Below are 23,438 nucleotides of genomic sequence, written 5' to 3'. Positions count from 1 at the left end.
CACTTTTTAAAAATCTCTTCATATTCCACCCTTTTGTCCTATTTCTACTACTACAAAATTAATCTGGGGAATTGTCACCACACTTATTTTTCCTACCATCAATTTGTCAGCTCTGTAAATCACCCCATGCAGTGAGATCATGTGGCTTTTATGAAATATTCTTTTGATCAAAGAATTTCTCAACCCTCCAAAATGTCAATGAAATTACTTTCCCATGTTATACAGAGAAACAAATCTCCTTAGACTTCTATACAAAGTTTCCTCAACCTTTTCAACAGTCTGTCTTTCTGTCTTGAATATGCCTTGTGATATAATGATTTATCTGCTTTTGCTCTTCCAACTCTTTCTCCCTTCAAATCAAGCCATACACATTATTCAATAACAGTTCAAATGTCAAAACTTTCCTAGGTTTTACCCAGATCATATCAACTCACAGAACTCTCAATTACTGTATATATTTTTGGTCACCCTACTTAGCATTAAACTACACTGCCTAATAGTATTCTTTACTTATTCATATACATACTCCTTTCTCTCATAGTACTATGAGTCTTAGAAGAAAGAGATTTTATGTCCTTTTTTTTGTATTTTCTAAGAATCTATGTCGGGTCTATATTTACTCACTTAACAAATATTTACAAACTACCACCTATAGTTGGTATTGTGCTAGTTTTGGAGATACAGCAATAATCAAGACAGACATAGCCAATTTCTGAAATTCAGTTTCACCAACAATATCTGGCACCACAGCGCTCAAGTTGCTCTCATTCTGATATCATCAATGTGAATATGGGAACAAGTAATAATTACAGGAATGACTCTTCTCCAAAAATGAAAAATTAGATATTCATAGTAAATGATAGACTATTACAGTGCTGAGAATGAATAGTTTGGCACTAGAAAGAAAGAACAAACAGGTAGGCAGAGATTTTGTGCATATAGGTATTTGAAATGTCCAATTAATAACTTAAGCAAGATATGGTGAAAACATGAATATAGAAGTGACAGACAGATTGAGGACTAGATTTCATAAATATTTAGAAAGGCAAACTGTCAGTAATAAATTTTGATTGGATGTAGATATAAGAGTTAAAGCAGTCCAAATTCCAAAATTTTTAGTCAGTGCTGCATGAACTGAAATAAGCAGCAAAAAGAAAACTAAAACAATGTCTATGTGCTGATCCCTTGAAATTACCTTGTAACACTGCCAAAGGAAAATGGCACTGAGCACCAAGTTTGTTATAGTTTCAGTTGTGCCCAAGTGAGTCTCCAGAGTTGGTGAAATCTCAAGCCCCTTATCGCATGGCTTACAGAGAACCAAGGTGTGACGGATATTAATCCTTCGTTTGACATCTTTTGACCCAACTCTCTTCCTCTAGGTCATAAGCTAATTCACTCCTTTTCACTTTGAAAAGAACTGTGAATAGAAGAAAATGCACCTATTACTCATCCGCCTTCTGAGAGAGGCAACATGTCTTTAACCCATGCTTGACACATATGCTAAACTTGAAGCCGCTAGCCTTGGGTCAGGAATTCTGGGTATTTTCATAAGAGTTGTTCCTGTTACTCTTCGTGAATTTTCTCACCATAAAACTGTTGCCAACGGGGGAAGGGGGCAAGAACATGAAGTGTTTATGAGAGAGCCTGAAACTGACAACCTGTGTAACTGCAGTGCGTCGTTGGCATGATACTGGCAGCGCACTGCAAACCTAAGCACCTGTGGACTGCTAATTAGCTCTTTAAATTGAACTACATTAATTCACGCATTCTTGTCTGAATGCGAACGCCTCCTTTTTCAAGCCAACCCCTGGGCAATCCGAATCCTTATATGACCTCCCTCCTCCTCCTAGTACGGCGCAGGTATGCGAACAGACATTTTCTTTCGTCATCAAACTGGTGGTAATGAGAAAAAGAGAACTCTGCTTTTCACAAGGGAAAACGTGCAAGATTTTCTCCGTAGTGGGGGCGGAGAGGCGTTGGGAGGAGAGCAGCCCACGTAGGCAGGTAGCGGCGATGAAAGCATAAAGCCCAGTGACGTCGCCCACACGTGGCGCCTGGCAAGTGAACAATCGCGGTTAAGAGGGGCGCGCCGCAGCCAGCAACGCTCCGGCCCAACTGCAGGAAGGTCTGTGCTCTGGAGCCAGGGTAAATATAGGACCCAGATTGGAGACTAGAAACGGCTAGGGAGGGGGAGGTGGGGTGAAGCACAGGGGAGAGAACCATCGTTGAGGTGAGGGGGCTACTGATCCTCCTTCGCTCCCCTTCCGGCATCTGGAGGGCACATAGCTGATGTCGGGCAGACAGAGTTCAATTTTGTTGCTTAGCACCGACCTACCATAACTTTCAACATGCTTCTCTATGTTTAGTCTATTGAAACTTTTTACCTACCTTAAAAGATAAATCATTCTAAGTACATAAGACCCACTGAATCATAGTAGAAGCCTGAAGCCATTTCTCAGTCTGCTTTTTACGAAATCAAATTAAGATTCTTAGTTTCTAATTGATGTTTTGAATGTACAGTTATTAGAAACTGTAATAACAATTAGAATTGGGGTCATTGACTCTGCTGGACTTTATATCATCTATTGGCTTCCAGAATTAAAAAAAAAAAATGAAGAGATAAACTGTTACCCCCAAATCCACGTAGTTAATACTTATCATGTGGGACACTGCTTATGGAAATGATCTTTTAAAGAATGGGTTGAAGTCCTAGATAAGGGGTTGGGAGTCTTGAAAATAGGTTGCAATTTTCCAGGCAAGTTAGCCAACTAGTAGTTACTGAACTTCAAGAAGTCCACCTTTTGTTAGTGTTTGAAGGAAATATCAGGACGTTGAAATACAATCTGACCTCAGAAGGACAATATGGTCTTAACACTGAGATCAAATAAATACAGTAAAGTATTAGAAACAATACTAAACAATTGAGTCAAAATTTAAGTTTGTGCCAAAGATTGTAGATACCATCTATAAGGGTATTCTTCACATCTTTATTTTAAATATTTTGTTTCCTTGTTATAGGGTTAGAAAATTATACACCATGGCCCTCCTAAAGACACTCTAGGAAAACCATGTCATCCTGATCTTAAAACACCTGCAAGAAAGAGCACAGTACTTCACCATTAGTAAGTAGCAAAGAAAAAAAAATGGTAGCCAACTTTTCAACTATATATCAATATGGGTTTAAAGGAATAAAATGTAATTATATGGAATGGAATAAAATGTAATTATATGGAATAGAAAAAAATATTTCTCCTTGAATATACTCTCACCAACAGTGGCATTGCTTTCATTGACGCAATGAAGATGATTATAGGTTAGATGGTTGAGGGTATGGGAGAGAAGAGCGGCAAAGAGGAGAATATGGCATCATGGCCTATTATAGAATTCTGGCTCATCAGCTGCATACACTGGGTGATTGAGCTATACAAAACTCTTCAGGCTCCTGTGTATGGCTTTCAATGAGCTGATGAGGATACAACAGCCCAGATGTTAGAGCATTTTCCTAAAGTTAGCCAGAAGGTCTCTAATAGAACCAGGCCTTGAACATGTGAATCTCAAATTAGATTATACTGATTATTTTTTTCCTGTAACACCTGGAAGGAAACACATGTCTCTTAAACACTTAGAAATTAGCAATTCAATCAAACAGCATATGTTTATAGAAAGATCTTATGAGCTCAGCAAACTAGCAGGCATTGCAAAGGATAATAAAAACATGAATAATTTCCGTTTATTTGTATTATATGCATAATGTGTTTATCGTATTAGAGGTGTTACATACATTGTCCCTTCAGTCTTCAAAGAAAAACCTGTGATACAAAAATCTACATTTTACATAAGAAAAAAACTGAAGCTTGGCATAGATTTCCTAGACCTGATGGTTTCCAAAGACTGCACCCGTAACCAATAAGCTACAGGTAGTTGATAACTAGAAAGTAAAAATCATAGACAGCTGAACTATGAGAGTTCAGCTATAAGGCAGAATCCTGGTAACCTTCACAGTAATTAACCTGTCTTGGGTTGTCAATATAGAAATACTAGTCCAAAAAGGCCACATCCAGATTATAGTGTGCCTAAGGAGAAGGGAGGACTGATTAGAAAGGGAGGGCATGATTTACTCATGTTAAAAACTATGTGGGAAGCAAATAATGTCAAAAGCATTATCAGACAACTGGCAATGAAGTTTAAGGTTACTGGTATGAAAAATACTATTTCAGAACTTTGTTGACTTAGATTTATTTAACAAAACCAGAGTTTGACAAAACAGGAATATGTGTAATATATATGCTGCTCTAAATCTTCCACCTTCTTTCTTTCTAAAGATAAAGCAGATATTTCATCCTGCTCAGAAAACCAACAGTAAGTGTTAAATCATTGATTTTAATGTGAATATTTTATCATGCCAATCATTTTTATGTTGTCAAGGGTAAAATGATTAATGAGTTTGCCCATGATTTTATTTTTTGTTTTATGTTTGTTTGTTTGTTTGTTTTAGAGACGGGGTCTCTTTCTGTCACCCAGGCTGGAATGCAGTGCTGTGATCATAGTTCACTGCTGCCTCAAACTCCTAGGCTCAAGTGATCATCCCACCTCAGCCTCCTGAGTAGCTGGGACTACAGGCACTTGCCACCATGCCCAGCTAATTATGTTTTGTTTTTGTTTGTTTGTTTGTTTTTAGTAGAGATGAGGTCTCACTATGCTTTCCAGGCTGATCTTGAACTCCTGGGCTCAAGTTATGTGCTCTCACCTCAGTCTCCCAAAATGTTAGGATTATAGGAATGAGCCACTGTGCCTGGCCTATCCATGATTTTCAAAACTTTAATAAATTTGTATTGAGAATGACCTCAAGTTAGTTTTATTCTTTTACAGTTAAGAAGGTAAATTACAGCAGTATTACACACACACAAAAAAATAATTTGATATGTAAAAATTTTTTACATTTTATTCTAAAAATAAGTAATGGAATTAATTCTCATGTTTGTGACTTTAAACAATTATACTAGAACTACCTTTAATAGGAAAATGGAAAAGTATGGCTGTTTAAGTATATTGTATAAGCTGGCATATTAATGATTTTACTATTAACATATACAGTTATGTATTAATAAGGGAATTATTAAAGGAAAAATAGAGGGTCTCCATTGTGCTGCAACAATGTCTGCCTTTTCCCAATTAAAACTGGGTTTGTTTCAATGAGTTAATGTCTCTTACAAAGTCATTGACTTCAAAGTCATAATTGGATGAAGACTAATTTCTGACATTACCTAAGAATGTAGCATTGGCATAGGTTAATTAACTGTCTTAAGCCTTAATTACATCATCCATACAATATAAATAGTAATACCCAGTAAGGTATGGGAGTGAAATTGTATATCATTTTCCACGAACCATCAATAATTGTTCATCCCCCATCCCTTTTTTGCACATAATTGAGCATAAAGGCAATGGATGGAACAAGTATCAATGATACACTATTTACAGTAAGTGAAGCCTGAGAAGCATCACAGATAAATTGTTTGGAATTTTCTTTCTCTCCAAGAATTTGGGAGTGCCAATCTCACACACAAGAAACAAATCTAGGCAGCATAACTTTAATTTACAAATTAAACAATTTATATGACTAATGACAGAAAGGTGAGTGTTTCCAAAGCTAAGTGGTCTTGTTGCTTCATCTGAAGGACGTAGGATTTTTTGACATATTGAGAAAGGACAACATGGGTAACAAAATCCTGAGTGTCTTTTTAGGAGATAATGAAAATATGAAACAATCTTCTTACCAAATAATGGATTGAGTAAACTTGAACAAGCTATATTTTCAATGCATTAATTGTATTTTTTGTATACAGAGAAATTTGAAAATATTCACAAGTATAAGGAAGAAAATAAACATAACTTCTAGTTACTCCATTAGGGAAATAACAGCTAATAAAGTATTTGCACAACCATATCTGTGTAATCACAACCTTGTCATCTTAATTAGAGTCTGGTATAAATAAAAGGACAAACCGTTCTACTTTTCATATAGAATAGCCAATTGAGAGATGGTACATATTGAAAATAAACTTTCCTCCAAAAATTGAGATGAACAACGAACGTCAGTACTATAATTAACTATTAAGGAATCTATTTGCTTTTTGATGGCGTAAGGGTAGCAGAAGTAGGCAGAAAGAAGGGAGTATATCTCTATCTTTTATAGATGTACCTCAAGGGCATCAGTAGAGTTCTTCAGCTTATTTTTTTATTGTCACTATCAAAGACAAGGTAGGTCTCATTATGATTCTCCTGGTACCATAGGGCAATTCTTCTCTTGTTCCATTGTTAATGAATCTGGGAATCACAGTTCCTTTGAGATAATCGAGATCATTATATTGGTATTCCCCCTCTTAGAAGTTTTTAAACTACTTATTTCAATGCAGACCTTTGTTTTTCTTGACTTAGTTTCCAGCAATGGCTTTACTACCGGTGTTGTTTCTGGTTACTGTGCTGCTTACATCTTTACCTGCCGAAGGAAAGGTAAGGTTAAAATGGAAAATCTTTTCAGAGCTATCCAGCAACTTTGTGGTATGGCAGGCTATTTTGAAAGTAAAGGAGGGTAAGAGAGTTTGGTATGTCAGAGTTTCCACTGGTTCAGAGTTCTCAGGGCACTTAACACAATTATTGAGATGAAAGGCCAAGGTTATGCTGTATGTGTTCTGCATGTGTATGGTAGCCACCAGTCACATGTGACTACTGAACACTTGAAATGAGGTTTGAACAGCCAAGGTGTACTCTGATGGTAAGAAACTCACTAGATTTCAAATATTTAGAACAAAGAAAGAAGAAAATATCTCATTTTTTTAATATTGCATCCATGATGAAATGATAATATTTTGGATATTCCGTTAAATAATATATTAGGTTCTTAGGGTGGTTGCAACAAATTACCACAAGCTAAGTGGCTTATAACAACAAAAACTTATTCTCTCACAGTTATGGAGGCCAGAAATCTAAAATCAAATTATCTCCTGGGCTGAGCTCCCTCTGGAGGATCTAAGAGGGACCTGTTCCATGCCTTTCCCCACCTTCTGGTGGTTTCTGTCACTTCTTGGCATTCCTTGGCTTCTGGCTGTATCACTCCAATCTCTGCCTCCATCTTTACATTATCTTCTCCTCTCTGTACGTTTCTGATAAAGGCACTTGTCATCACATTCAGAGGCAACTGGATAATCAAGGCTAATCTCATCCTGAGATCCTTAACTTAATTACATCTGCAAAGACTTTTTCCAAATAAGAACACATTCACAGTTTCTGAGCATTAGGATATGGACATGTCTTTTTGGAGCCTACCACCTATCTCATTACAAATAAAATATATTATTTAAATTAATATCACTTAAAAATTAAAATTGCATATCATGTTTAAATTATTTTTCTAGTAAACATCACTGGCCTATGGGGTTAGAAAGCTGATGATAGTCCTCTTGCCCCAATCTATTTTCTGATTTCCTTAATTTTATTTCTTTTTAATGAGATCCCTATACAAAATTAACAATATACTTATATAATATTAAATTAGCACAACTTCTCCACTATATTAACACATTTAATTTTTATAATTAGGGTATAAGAATAATTAGATTTATATTTTTAATTAAGAAAACAAAAACCTTAACTCTAAACGCCTTAGTGGTTTGTTTAGTAGTGATAATAGAGTCAGTATGTGAAGGGCTAAGAGGATTTTGAATTCAGGTCCTAGAGTTATTTCTAATATGCTACTTTGTTGAATTGACCCCATAATATGGTCAGCAATCTTCAATGATAAAATGTGCAGTGCTCACATACGGTGTGTATCTCCTGACCAGGAAGCCTCTGAAACAGCTTTGGCATTGCTGTTTGTTGTCACATCTTCCATTAACTCTGTGCACACTAGACTAGCTAGGACTTTTCAGACTGGAGGACTCTGACACTCAGGTCAAACTTCATTTGGCATTCAGAAATATAGTTGTTGTATTACTGTAATTAAATTATCAATGTGCAGATAATTCATTCATCACCTAGGGCCTCATTCAAATAATTTTCTGTTCTTTTCATTTCTTTCCCTGAAAGATTTTCTTTCATACCTGTTTCCAATCCCCTTTAACCTCTCAGCTCATCTCCTGGTCTTCATTTATAAAATTATTAAAAAGTGAGATGTCATTTGGTCTTTGGCACCACTAAATGTTTTAAATCAGATGCTCTACAAACACTCTGCCCAGTATGATTTTCTGGTGTTTTCAAGATGCCTAGAAAACTCTGTTCATCTTTCAGAACCCCAGAATCACATTTTATGAAGCTTTCTCTGACTTCAAAGAAGAATTGATCCCTCCTTCCTCTCTATCTTGTAGATCGCTAAGATCAGTTTTGTTATCATGTATATTGTAATTTTTACTTATGTCACATCACCTATTCAATATAAACTCTTCAAAGATAGATACCATATTTATTTTATTCTCGATATGTTTAATATTTCTAGTCATGTAATAGCTTTATTAACACATTTAAAAATACATCTGTTTTTCAGTACAATTTTTATCTACAAAGTAAAAAGGTGTAAGAAGCAGGAAATAATTTGGAAATTAACTTTTTATGTGTTTTGAAATGAAACCACAATAACCAGATTTTTTTAGGTCAAGAGAAAATATCCAGGGATGTTATTTTATGCTTTGATGTGATGCAGAAATCTGCCTCTACTGATATTTTATATGCACATCCTTTCTAACTTATTAGTCAGCAACTTTGCCATATTTATTGGTACAATGGTGTCCACGATCAGTCCCTGTTGTTAGGAAACTAAAAGCAGGAAAGAGAAATGTATATATTGTAGATAATGGCAATAACGTGCTCAGACCTATGGTGTAAGTATTTTGAGAGCCTTAAATGAACTCAGTATGGGAGGAGAGGAGGATAACTTATTGCAAGGTGTCAGAAAAAATCTATAAGGGGCCCTGTTCCTTTCAGACTTATACCTCAAAATCTTGCTCATACCTATATAACATCATATTCTTGTGTAAATTTAGGTCATCAAATGCTTGGACCTTTACCCAGCAATTTTCACATCCTATTCCACCTCCAGGCTTAGCAGGCCCCATACCACACACACAGACAAATATACAACCACAAAGATAAACCAAACATATTAGCACCCAATTTAATACCTTATCAGTTATGTTTCTGTTACTAAAAGGAACAAAGTCAGCAATAGTCCATTCATTAGATAGATTGGATCCCTCCAAATTGCTTTAAATATTTTTTAGTGTTACAAAGTTATCTTTTAAGCAACCCATAAAATTTGCTACGTAATAGGTATAATGGTTTCACTATAGTACTGAATGCAGACATGCACTTCAACTGGGCCTAAACATTTTTCCTTAAAGGCAGATACCATGTCAAGGAAAACTGCCCCATAAAATTTAGGATGAATCATGGGCTCCAGCTTTACCCTATCTTGTAGCCTGATCAAATGTGAATGAATATATCTCAAGGTTTTAAATTTGTATGCTTGTAGTTATAAAATATTATTATTCATATGTCTATACAAATCATATTAAAAGTTCCCTTGCTGGGGGAAATGGCAGATAGGAGGCAGGACTAACTTGCAGTTGCCACTTGGATAAACAGAGCAATATGTGGAGATTCACATCATGAACTTTTGTGCCAAGAACCACTGCAGGAGCATGACAGGAAAACTGAAAGAATTCACAGACCCTTTGAAAGAAGTGGCTTGCCGCTACAAACTCTGTGAGATAGCTGAAACACTATGAGTGCCCAAAGTGTGAGGGAAGAAAGTCTGCCTCTAAACACACATCCTCACTGAGGAAGCTGAAAATCCAGATCATGGGAGAAGGATTTAACCTTACTTAAAGCTGAAATGAATTTAGAGAGCCATGCAAAATAAAAAAGAAGAAGCCGTGAGAAGAGCCCTGTAGGCACTCCCAGTCCCCACAGAAGCCCAGGGAAGCCATTTCTGACTTTATCTCACAGAGATCCTCAAGGAGGAAAGCCAGTGGAATTAGGGAAGGGCCACAGGGAGGAGACTTCCAGCTGAACTTTGTAATAATTTTGACCAAGTGCAAATTTTTCTGGGCAGATCTGGGATTGTGAATGGGAAGTACAAATATGAGTACAGAAGCTGCAGTAGGTGGGAAGTGGGGAAAGGCCTGAAAGCCCTGCTTACCATCTCCTTGGGGAGCCTTGTAGCCTGGACCAAGATCTCAGCCTTGCACAACAGAGGCCTGGATATAAATTCAGCTCTATTGGCCGTTGAGGGAGCACAGCAGGGGTGAGACTGGCCTTGCTGGCTGAGTAGGAGCTTAGTGAAGCCTGTCACTGCTGACTTTCCACCACTTCCCTGGTGACTTGTATGAAGCAGCAGAGGCAGCCATAGCCCCCTTAGAACATAACTCCATTGGCCTGAGAACTACACCCCCATCTTCCACAGTGGCTGCAGTAAGCCCCCACCAAGGAGAGTCAGAGTTCAGATATGCCTAATCCTGCCCACACATGATGGTCTTTCTCTACCCGCCCTGGTAGCCAAAGACAAAAGACATAAACTCTTGGGAGCTCTATAGCCCTGCCCATCACCTGAAAAACCTGAATACTTATCCAGGTGACCTTAGGGCAAACTTGTATCCCCCCATACTCACAGCTTACGCTGTCTTGAAACCAACTCAAGCTGTTACAGCAACTCATAACAGAATGACTCTACTCCAAGGAAAGACAAAACAACAGTTATTTCCACTGCCTGTAACATCCTGGCTAACCAGAGGTCCTGAGACTGTCCACATGACAACTTCACTATTAGCATAACCAACATTCAAGAAAACCAGTGCACTAAACAAAACTACAGCCAAGGACTCTCACAGAGGCCACTTCACTCCCCTGCTACCTCCACTGGAGCAGGTGCCAGTATCTATGGCTGAGAGACCTGAAGATGGATCACATCACAAGACTGTTTGCAGGCTCTCTCCAGTACCAGCCTGGAGCCCAGTAGCTCTGCTGGGTCGCTAGACCCAGAAGAGCAATAACAATCACTGCAGTCTGGCTCTCAGGAAGCCCCATCTCTAGGAGAAGGGGGAGAGTACCACATCAAGGGTTCAAGGCAAAAGAACCTGAACAGCAGCCCTTGAGCCCCAGATCCTTCCTTGGACATAGTCTACCTGATGAGAAGGAACCAGAAAAACAACTCTGGTAATATGACAAAACAATGTTCTATAACATCCCCAAAAGATCACACTAGCTCACCAGAAATGGATTGAAACCAAGAAGAAATCTCTGAATTGCTGGAAAAAGAATTCAGAAGGTTAATTATTAAGCTTCTCAAGGAGGAACCAGAGAAAGGTGAAAACCAACTCAAAAAAATTTAAAAAGTAATACAAGTATGAATGAAAAAATTTCCAGAAAAATAAATATCACAAATAAAAAACAATCACAACTCCTGGAAATGAGACACACTTAGAGAAATGCAAAAAATACTGGAAAGTTTCAACAACAGAATGTAACAAGTAGAAGAAAGAATTCCAGAGCTTGAAGATATGGCTTTTGAATTAACCCATTGTAACAAAGACAAAAAAAAATGATAAAAAGAAAATAAACAAAGCCTCCAAGAAGTTTGGGATTAGGTTAAATCACCAAAGCTAAGAATAATTGATGTTCCTGGGGAAGAAGAGAAATCTAAAAGTTTGGAAAACTTATTTGAGGGAATAATTGAGGAAAATTTTCCTGGCCTCTCTAGAGACCTACACATTCAAATACAAGAAGCTCAAAGAACACCTGGGAAATTAATCACAAAAAGATCATGAACTGGGTACATAGTCATCAGGTTATCTGAAGTCAAGATCAAGAAAAGAATATTAAGAGCTGTGAGGCAAAAGCATCAGGTAACCTATAAAGAAAAACCTATCAGATTAACTGCAGATTTATCTGCAAAAACCCTATAAGCCAGAACGGATTGTGGTCCTATCTTTAGCCATCAATGTACACAAATCAGTAGTACTGCTATACACCAACAGCAACCAAGATGAGAATCAAATCAAGAACTCAGTACCTTTTACAACAGCTGGAAAAACAATAAAATACTTTGGAGTATACCTAACCAAGGAGCTGAAAGACCTCTACAAGAGAACTGCAGAACACTGCTGAAAGAAATTATAAATGACACAAACAAATGGAAACACACTCCATGCTTATGGATGGATAAAATCAACATTGTAAGAATGACCATACTGCCAAAAGCAATCTACAAATTTAATGCAATTCCCATCAAAATACCATCATCATTTTTCACAGAACTAGAAAATACAATCCTAAAATTGATATGGAGCCAAAAAAGAGCCTGCATAGCCAAAGCAAAACAAAACAAAAAGAACAAGTCTGGAAGCATCACATAACCCCACTTTAAACTATACTACATGGCTATAGTCACCAAAACAGCACGGTACTGGTATAAAAATATAAGCACATAGACCAATGGAACAGAATAGAGAACTCAGAAATAAGGCCAAATACTTACAGCCAACTGACCTTCAACAAAGCAAACAAAAACATAAAGTGGGAAAAGGACACCTTATTCAACAATTGGTGGTGGGATAACTGGCAAGATCTATGTAGAAGAACGAAACTGAATCTTTCTCTCTCATCTTATACAAAAATCAACTCAAGATGGATCAAATACTTAAATCTAAGACCAAACCATGTAAACTCTAGAAGATAACATCAGAAAAACTCTTTTAGACATTGGCTTAGGCAAATGTCTAAGACCAAGGCAAATGTCTTATGACCAAGAACCCAAAAGCAAATGCAACAAAAACAAAGACAAAAAGATGGGACTTGATTAAACTAAAAAGCTTCCTCACAGCAAAACAAATAATCAGCAGAGTAAACACAAAACCCACAGAATGGGAGAAAATCTTCTCAAACTATTTATCCAACTAAGGACTAATATCAGGAATCTACAAGGAACTCAAACAAATCAGAAAAAAAAAAATCCCATCAAAAAGTGGGCTAACAGCATGAGTAGACAATTCTCAAAATAAAATATAAAAATGGCTGACCAGCATATGAAAAGCTGCTCAACATCATTAATTATCAGGGAAATGCAAATTGAAACCACAGTGAGGCTAGCACCTTATTCCTAAAAGAATGGCCATAATTTAATTTAAAAAAATGATACCGGTGTGGATGTGGAAAAGGGAACACTTTTATACTGCTGGTGGGAATGTAAGCTATTACAAGCACTATGGAAAACAGTATAGAAATTCCTTAAAGAACTAAATGTAAATCTACCATTTGATCCAGCAATTTCACTACTGAGTATCTACTCAGAGGAAAAGAAGTCATTATATGAAAAAAAGACATTTGCACACGCATGTTTATAGCACTACAATTCACAATTGCAAAAATATGGAACCAGCCCGAATGCCCATTAATCAATGAGTGGATAAAGAAAATGTTATATATATATGTAATGTATACATATATATATATATACCGTGTGTGTGTGTGTATGTGTGTGTGTATATATATATACACACACACACACACACACACACGTAATCCTGCTCAGCCATAAAAGCCATATATATATATATCATGTGTGTGTATATATATATGTATGTGTATATATATATACACACACACATGTAATACTGCTCAGCCATAAAAAAAAATGAAATAATGGCATTTGCAGTAACCTGGATGGAGTTGGAGACCATTATTCTAAGTGACGTAACTCAGAAATGGAAAAACCAAACATCATATGTCCTCACTAATAAGTGGGAGCTAAGCTATGAGGATGCACAGGCATAAGAATGATACAATGGACTTTGGGAACTTGGGAGAAAGGGTGGGAGGGGTGCGTGGGATGAAAGACTACACGTTGGATACAGTGTACACTGCTGGGGTGATGGGTGCACCAAAATCTCAGGAATCACCAGTAAAGAACTTATTCATGCAACCATTTACCTCCTGTTCCCCCAAAACTATTTTTTGAAAAGTTCCCTTGAAACCAGAAATCGGCATTTGTGGCCTCAGAGGGGTTTTTAGTTTGTCATGCCATGAGTTACTCACAATTCCCAAAGCTTTAATCTACTACTTTCCTATTTAAACGTTTCAATCTACTACTTTACTATTTAAAAGTTATATCTTCAACTCAGATTTAGTGGCAATGCTTAACAACTAATATTGGCTTTTATTATTTAAATAACTTTAGTATTTAATAAATGTACATGATAACTAAATATTTTGCACTTTTTAAAGTGACCTTTGTTCTCTTGAATTAACTTATTCACTATTATATGAAATTTACAACATTGTTAAATAATAATTCTAATTTTATTTTCTTTTAGGATCCCTCTTTTACTGCTTTGTTAACCACCCAGTTGCAAGTGCAAAGGGAGATTGTAAATAAACACAATGAACTAAGGAAAGCAGTCTCTCCACCTGCCAGTAACATGCTAAAGATGGTAAGAGGCAGTGCTGTAAGGAGATGGGCGTGAACCAGCTGTGGAAGGAGTCGACGGCTGGCCACTGGCATCTCTTAAGAACTTTGTGGTTTACAAAGTTGTGTCTCTGTTTTGTTATTTTATTTGAACCATTATATGGAGAGGATTGTATTCTTGTTTTTGTTTTAAAAATGGTTAAAAAAACTCAATTATACAGAGTTATTAAATTTGGAAGGCGGAATTGGAAGTCAAATATTCAGGCACTCAGTGTTAAGCCATTACACTTTTCGTTCATTCTCTTTTCTGGTTTAAAATCAAGAAATCCCCTTTCCTTCAGGATAAGTGTCAGCTGTCGTGAGTAAAAGCCCACTTCCCAGGGCACAGTCCCTGAAAGACAGGTATCTCCGATATGAAAGCAATGGCCTACATATGAAAACAAATGGAACTGGAAATAACGTTGGCCATCTTATTACTATTAAAATATAGTTAGAATATTTCACATGTTTATCAATATTTAGACTGGCATAATTAATAAATATCCTAGGTATGACTGCTTTGCTATCATAAATAATCACATATTATTGTCTTATTTTGCTTTTTAGATATATTACCTATGGACTACCCATCATGTGTAAACTGGCACCAGAACAGATAAAAACACTTAAAAACATTTTAATAATAGTAGTATTAGAGAATACATTACAGAAATTTTAAAGTATTTACAAAACAGATTATGAAGTATATGTTTCATTGTGGCTGAATCATTAAGTGTATTTTGTTTTCTTGTGACGTTTAGGAATGGAGCAGAGAGGTAACAACAAATGCCCAAAGGTGGGCAAACCAGTGCACTTTACAACACAGTGATCCAGAGGACCGCAAAACCAGTATGTAAATTAGTAAATATTTGTTGAATAAATAAATGAATAAAATAATAATAGAGCATTGTAGGATGCTCTATAATAAGAAGACTTTGAAAATAAATGTTACTTATACTGCTGTCTTTTTGAAGTCAAAGTATCTGTATACAGAGGGATATTTACAATAAGAACAATTTCGTGCTTTTTTATTGTGCACATTATGCAAATAATTTTGCTTCTTGCAACCAGCTCACGAGTACAGCAGATTTTATATCATCTTTCTTTTTGTAAGTTTAAAGATTAGAAAGCCAGAATTTGAAAGAGAAGTGACTTACCCAAGAACATAATCTGCAACAGTGTCGTACTAGAAATTTTTAACCAAGCTTTCTGATTTCTAACCCACTGTCCTTTTTGTTAATTTATGTAGCTGTCTGATGCTTTGAAATCTATTTTTTGTATCCATAAAATATATTGAACTTATGATGAATTATTCCTAAGTTTTGCTCTAAAGTGGATAAAAGTGGATAAAGTGGATTTAAATTTATCATATTCAAAATTTCTATAAAAATGAATATTTTTGAATATATTAATATATTAATTTTTAATATCAGGCTAGCAAGTATTTTTTGTGGACTGGATACCTACAATGCACAGAATACTATGTTCGAGTTTTAAAAAGACATATCAAGGATTATAAAAACTAGTAAATGCCCAAATAATTTATGAAGTGTTTCTGGGCTGTAAGGCACTTGTTGACAAACTCACAAGGATTTCAGCTTGTGATATCTGATTTCCTGGTTAAGAGAAAACCCATAAATTTTGAAAACTGTTGTCCTTCTTGGTGTCAGTTTTCTCTTGATTGGGACTCTTAAAGACAGCCTATAAAGTCTTTTTTTCATATTTCACACAAAGTCTTATACATTTATTTAGGGTCTTATATTTGAAAAATCTCTGTTGAGGGTTACTAGAGCAGAAGACAAAAATATAAGAGTTGGTCACTGCCTTTAGCAAGCTTACCATATACAGCTGGGAACACTCAAGGCATACACATGTGAAAAATTTAGCATGCAAGGATTTTTAAGGAGCAGAGTGTTAACCTACTCAAAGTTTTATGTGGTCAGGCCAGCCTCAGTGTGTCAGGCAGTTAAGTGTTCTAATCAGCTTTGTAGCTGATAAGGAACTGAGGCACTCCTTTATGTATTAATCAACAGTTAGCATCTGCTGGACCCTGGGTTTGAAAGGCAACATCTTTGTGTTTGTGTAGTCAATTTCTTTTACCATTGCATGTTTATTACCTTGCTCATGAATGATCTGCCCCTTAGGTACAAGATGTGGTGAGAATCTCTATATGTCAAGTGACCCTACTTCCTGGTCAGCTGCAATCCAAAGCTGGTATGACGAGAGCCTAGATTTTGTCTATGGTGTAGGACCAAAGAGTCCCAATGCAGTTGTTGGACATTATACTCAGGTAAGAAGAATGCATGAAAATACCTATGTCACAGATGTTCTAATAGAGGAAAGCTTCTCCAAATTATGACCACTGCAATGTTCAATTTAGGAGAACAGTCCGAGTGGGTAGAATACAGTCTTGGCATTTGGCTGCTGTAGAGCTGTCATTTTTGTCCATGGTCAGTCAAACTCTTAGTAGGAAAGCAGACTCTGTATTGTTCCTACATTATAAATTTTAAAGTGATGAATGTACATGAAAATTAAATATTTTTAAAGTTTATGACTTTGGTTCAATAATTTAAATATTTTTGTGGTATATGTCTATAAACTAAAACTAACATTTTTCAGTTTTATATTTGATACTATTTTTTAAAATATTTTTCATCTTCTCTAATGTACTTTTATATATTTATTCCATTGTTAATTTGCAGCTTGTTTGGTACTCGACTTACCAGGTAGGCTGTGGAATTGCCTACTGTCCCAATCAAGATAGTCTAAAATACTACTATGTTTGCCAATATTGTCCTGCGTAAGTAGACTGTTTAGAGTTTAATGGCAATAATTCTATCTGCAATTTATTTTTTAATAATTCTCATATCTTAAACCAGAATGAAAACACATCTCAATAAAAGGGAGGGGATATATGTTTGGAAATGTTTTTTAAGGTTGAGACACTTTCAGCTTCTCAGAGGAGAACAACTTCTCACTTTCAGGTATAAAAACTGAAGCTCTCATTCCTCATTAATAGAATAATGTCTTTTCTTTCAACTGGCTTTCCCTCAGCTTAGGGTTACTCTATAAGCATGTGTAATACGTATTTCTCTAGAATTGGTATCATCACGTCTTGCTAATTTCATACTCTAAGAGTATAGATGCTTTAGGGTGCTGGTAAGATTGCAAATAGAAAATGGATTGTGATTTTGGCCCTTTCTGCTCAAATATTCCTACTTCTGCTTATGTAAAACACACACACACACACACACACACACACACACACACACACACACACACACACAAATACCATTACAAATGATTCACTCATTTGGATTTCAATGGCTTTTCAGGACATCTTTATTTCAGAATACAGAAAAGATAACATCTTAAGTCTCTGATTCTTAGAATTGTTCACAGAAAGCTCTTTAACCATCTTGTAAGGTTTGATTTGTAGCAGTAAACATGCTTCTTATTAAACAATATGTTTAGAGTTATCCACAATAAATCCTATGGATATTTTAAGGAGATATTCACAATATCAAATTTAATGTTTGAAATTCTTTACCACTGGAGGCTGCGGTGGGGGGCACAACTACAGGATTTGTTTCGAGACTGTAGATAGCGAAGATGATGTAGAATTCCAGTTTGAGAAGTATAACCTCCAAAGTCATTTTCTTTCAAGTACCTATTAGGATTCAAGTAGAGATAATTGAAAAGCCCTAGGAGAATGTATCCAAACTCACTTACTGGCCCTCAGAGGGAAGCATCAGCAGCCAGGTGTCAGAAGTGACAGTCGGAATAGATCATGAGGGAAGCCAAGGGAACTAGAACTTTTAAAATCCTTTTATATCTGTTTCACAATTTTCCAAGAGCTCATACACACACAGCTATATTCTAAGCAAAGAGACTGAGATTCAGCTGCACTTCCTTGGGTCCTTAATCAACTTGGTCTATTGAGATTTGGACTCCCACGTAATTCATTATCCTATGGTTAGTCATTGCAAAACTATTATATCCTGGATATCAGTATTTATAAAAGCTTTTCTTTAATCTTTTTTTTTTTTTTTTTTTTTTTTTTACTTTAAGTTCTGGGATAACAAAAACTAATATTCCGTTTTGGTAAATGTAAAAATCTCATACATGCCACCTCTAGAAGCTCACAAACCTTCCTAAGCACATTCCTACAAACACACACACCACTAACTACTGAAAAATCACAACCTCCATCTGGAAGAAAAAAATACTCTGGAGCTATATTTTTCATAGTTTCTGTTAGAGATACTATGGAGTTTTTTTTTCCATTTTTCAAATGGAAAATGATATTTTAACATTGCATATTTATTTCCTGCTACAATCCGCTACTCCTAGGATCTTCTCCTTTCCTTCTACAGGATGTTTTACCCCTAATTGGCACCTTGGGGTACACTGCCTTAGTAATTTGACTCAATATACTGGGAGATAAAGATAGTGTTGCCACACTGAATATACTCTCAAAATTTCAGACTCTTGTCATCAAATTTAGTTACCCAGCCTGTGAAATTATGGTCAAGAAGATATGTCCATGTGTGAAGCATTTTCTTAATTTGGATTGTTATCTGAAATACACATTGGGAATTGTAATTTTTCAGTTTTGTTAACATACTAAAAACACTGAATAACTATTTATGTATATTTGACTGATACTGCCCTTAGAGTATAAACATTAAAGTGAAAAATATTTGACATGTATTTCAAATTTCAGTGGTAATAATGTGAATAGAAAGAATACCCCTTACCAACAAGGAACACCTTGTGCCAGTTGCCCGGATAACTGTGACAAAGGACTATGCAGTAAGTTTGAAGTGATTAGCTTGCTATTATTTATTATAGAATTGATATTTTCTTTTCCTTATATAATTTAACAAATCTCCTAAAGCAACGAATTGAAATAATGTATTTGTGAAAAAACCCAAAAAATATTCAACAAAGTATGCTTAAACAAACATTTTACACACTGCAGGAGCTACATATTATTTGTAATGAAAAGCATATTGCCCTATGTAACATAATGGAATATTTATCATCAATGTGTTTTTGTGACTCTGCAGAGCCATTTAATATAACCATATACCGTTTTGGTAAATAGTTCAATTCTCAAAGTTCATATCACTATACCAAAAGTGATATTTTAAAAGAATCAAAATGTATAAATCTAAGGTGTGAGACCACATTATGGCTCAGTCTAGACAGGCACGCCAAATATTACTGTTTATTTGTGCTAATGTGTTTGTCATGCTGATTTCCTCACTTCTTTTTTACAGTATAATTAGGATCATAGTGTTTGCCTTAATAAATGATTACTTGCCCTATAATTTCATAATTGTTTTGTGTACATTTTTATGACAAAAAATCTATATACAATATTGGCTCATAGAACTTGTGCACATATTTTTGCAAAAGGAGAAAATGAAATAAATATCATATATCTCATTTAGTAAATTGCCATGAATAGAAGTAAAAATAGCTGCTGGCTTTCTAGTTGGGACACTTTTATTAAAATTATTATGAATGATAAAGTTGACACAATCACTGAAATTTTTACCTCTTCAATGCACTCACCTTTACTAAGCATTTTTTCTGACTCAGTTATATAGCTATATTTCAGAATATTAATGATACCAAAGCTATAAATCAGGCAGAGGTGGTTGGATCAGAAGGTCAGGAGTTCAAGACCAGCCTGGCCAATATGGTGAAACCCTGTCTCTACTAAAAATACAAAAAAGAGCCAGGTGTGGTGGTGGACGCCTGTAGTCCCAGCTACTCAGGAGGCTGAGGCAGGAGAATCTCTTGAACCCGGGAGGCAGAGATATTGCAGTGAGCCGAGATTAGCCACTGCACTCCCCCCTGGGCAACAGAGCAAGGCTGTCTCAAAAAAAAAAAAAAATTGTTGAATACTTATACATTTTGCTGAATGCTGTTTGCTAACAAGTCTGGAATTCATCTGTCATGGTATCAGCTGGTATCAGCTGCTGTGTCCATGGGATTACCTGCATCACCCCTCTCATAAACCCTAGGTAACACAGAGGGGAGAGAGACACTCTCCACTTGGGAGAAGGAGAAGGAAGTGTGTGGGGTACTCTGCCTTGGATTTAGTACTGAGCCTGCCACAACAAAACACACACCAGTAAGAAACCCACAGCTCCTAAATCCAGATTGGTATGCAGATTGGTATCCAGATTGGTGGGCCTCTAGACCCATCATAGCACCAAAAAGGAATCCACTGCCCCAGTGGGACAGACTCAAGTCCCAGTACTACTGGTCAACTAAAATGGCCTCAGACCCCAAATGAATTGTAGTAGCTGGAAAGTCATAACAGCTGCTGGCCTTGGGCAAGCCCTGGTTCTGTCCTGGTCTGAGAGTCCATGGGTTTCAGATGCATCAAGGCACAGTGCCAGCTGTGGCATCCAGGGAATTGTCCATGTCACCCTTCTGGTAACCAAGTTTGCAGCAAACCTGGGTTTAGAACATCATCTAATAATGAAATAACTGCCATCTTAGGAGACTTATTCGCTCCTTTAAATTCTTGGAAGGCCTTCTGAAGAAAAACAGGTACAAACAAGCCCAGACTGCAAAGACTAGAATAATTAATTCTTTAGTGCCTAGATATTGAGATAGTAATCCACAAGTTTTAAGAACATTCAGGAAAATATGACCTCATCAAAAGAACTAAGTAAAGCACAAGTGACCAGCCCTCGAAAGATGGAAATGTGTAATCTTTGGGGTACAGAATTCAAAATAGCTGTTTGGAGGAAGCCCAACAAACTTCAATAAAACACAGAGAAACGATTTAGAAATTTATCAGGGAAATTTGAAAAAGAGATTGACATTTAGAAAAACAGAAATCTTGAAGGTGAAAAATACAATAAATAAACTGAAAAAAACATTAGATGGTCTCAACAGCAGAATTCATTAAACAGAAGAACCAGTGAGCTTGAAGACAGGCTATATGAAAAAAAGAAGGAAAAAGAATGAACTTTCTTCATTTCCCTTAGATTGTGGGTGGTGCAGGGAGATCACTGCTGAGAATTGTCAGCCTTTTAGCTAATACAAGGAATTTAATTTGAGTTTTATTGAGGTTTAGGTCTCTAGGGAACATCCAAGTAGAAACATCAAAAGGAAGAGGGCCTATTGTCCTTGTTTTACACTTTTATCCACCCATAAAGATTATTTACTCAAAAAAAGCATTGGAGTGTAATGCCATGCTGCCCAATATTATGATATGATGGAAAGAGTCTCTATCAGCATGTGCTACTAATCACATTTTGAACACTTGAAATGTGGCTAACAAGATTAAGAAATTAAAATTTTAATTTTAATTTAAATACCTATGTGTAGCTAATGGCTCCCATATTTGGCTGTGCAGGCGTAGAAAGATTTAGTTACATTCATATTATTCTGCTTGCTGAGGGGGAAATATAGGTCAATTTATTTTAGAAACATATCACTAAATGTGGAATTTAAACAGTGATGGATTTGTCAGTGAGCTCAACTAAGGCACCTCATATGTCCCTTAAGACATGAAAGACCCATTATAGTGTAAGTGATGCTAACTTGTTTGTTCCCTCCTACCCCCTCCCCACACACTTTGAATGTATGGTTTTGCTCTTAACTGAGGAAAATGATAATGAGGTAACTAATCTGTTTTTGTTACAGCCAATAGTTGCCAGTATCAAGATCTCCTAAGTAACTGTGATTCCTTGAAGAATACAGCTGGCTGTGAACATGAGTTACTCAAGGAAAAGTGCAAGGCTACTTGCCTATGTGAGAATAAAATTTACTGATTTGCCTAGTGAGCATTGTGCAAGACCGCATGGATAAGGGCTGCATCGTTTAATTGACACATACCAGGGGAAATTGTATGTATGTTAGTTACAAATTTGATTTCAAAGAGCAATGCATCTTCTCCCAGATCATCACAGAAATCACTTTCAGGCAATAATTTACAAAAGTAGCATAGTATATGATGACAACTGTGAACTCTGACATAAATTTAGTGCGTTATAAAGAACTGAATCAGGTTGAGGATTTTGAAAACTGTATAACCATAGGATTTAGGTCACTGGGACTTTGGATCAAAATGGTGCGTTATGTATTTCCTGAAACACGCTAAAGAAGAAGACTGTGACATCATTGCCATTCCTACTACCTGAGCTTTTACTTGCATAAACAATAAATTCAAAGCTTTACATCTGCGATTGTCTTATAGACCTTTCTTTTAAACAAAGGTAATCAGCTTTTCGAACAAAGAACTTTTCTAAGCAACCATATGATATGATTCTTATGCAATATTTTATACCATTCATAATTAACTCCAGCTAGATTCATCTGAGATAAATGATAAAACAGAGCAACATTTTCAAAATAGTTGTCTATGAAGTTAAATTTTAACAAAAAATGAATCAGTTCTACTCTTACTTGCTTTCTCCTTTTTGATATTTTGATCTCCCTACTGGTTTAGCTGATTTTTTTAAAGCCAATGAAAAGAGGACATAATTTAACCAAATGTACAAATGCAGCCTTCCAAGAAAACAAACAAGTGGAATAATCAATATTAGGTTGGTAAAGACAGGGTAAAGTAAGCCCATTTTATAGATGAGAAAACATACACTAAAACTTTTTTTAAAAGTGGAAAGGTTATTGAAAACCAGAAAGTAGATCTGGCTAGACAGATGGTGAAATAGTATGAGCTACTAATGCCTCCAGAATTAAACAGATTATCTGAATCATCCTATAACCATTAAGGAAATTGAATTAATAATCTTAAAGCTTCCAAAAAGGAAATTTCTAGGCCTGCAAATGGTTTCACCACATAATTCTGTCAAATACTTAAAAGAATAGTTAATAGCAATTTTACAGTTTCTTCCAGAAAATTACATGGGAGAAAATACTTCTTAATTCAGTCTTTGAGATAGTATTATCTTAG

The 23,438-nt window shown here is 36.0% G+C and overlaps 1 protein-coding gene across 5 annotated transcripts; it reads left to right on the top strand.

The window, feature by feature from the left end:
* Positions 1–1,931: 1,931 nt before the first annotated feature.
* On the top strand, positions 1,932–22,708 carry CRISP2 (cysteine rich secretory protein 2). 5 transcript variants are annotated; one of them, XM_054490926.2, is made up of 10 exons: positions 1,932–2,125; positions 3,019–3,122; positions 4,323–4,359; positions 6,439–6,513; positions 14,361–14,477; positions 15,253–15,340; positions 16,636–16,781; positions 17,194–17,291; positions 19,218–19,306; positions 22,169–22,708. In XM_054490926.2, exons 4-10 carry the CDS (start codon positions 6,448–6,450, stop codon positions 22,294–22,296), a joined length of 732 nt encoding a protein of 243 aa, XP_054346901.1. In that variant the 5' UTR covers positions 1,932–2,125; positions 3,019–3,122; positions 4,323–4,359; positions 6,439–6,447; the 3' UTR covers positions 22,297–22,708. The 5 variants fall into 5 exon arrangements, with proteins under 5 accessions (XP_054346901.1, XP_054346905.1, XP_054346900.1 ...); XM_054490925.2 differs by having other exon boundaries at positions 2,048–2,145; XM_054490927.2 differs by having other exon boundaries at positions 2,048–2,145; positions 6,417–6,513.
* Positions 22,709–23,438: the final 730 nt, after the last annotated feature.

Source organism: Pongo pygmaeus, chromosome 5 (assembly GCF_028885625.2).
Source record: "Pongo pygmaeus isolate AG05252 chromosome 5, NHGRI_mPonPyg2-v2.0_pri, whole genome shotgun sequence".
Classification (NCBI taxonomy): Eukaryota; Metazoa; Chordata; class Mammalia; order Primates; family Hominidae; genus Pongo; species Pongo pygmaeus.
This window is presented reverse-complemented; position numbering and strand designations above follow the sequence as displayed.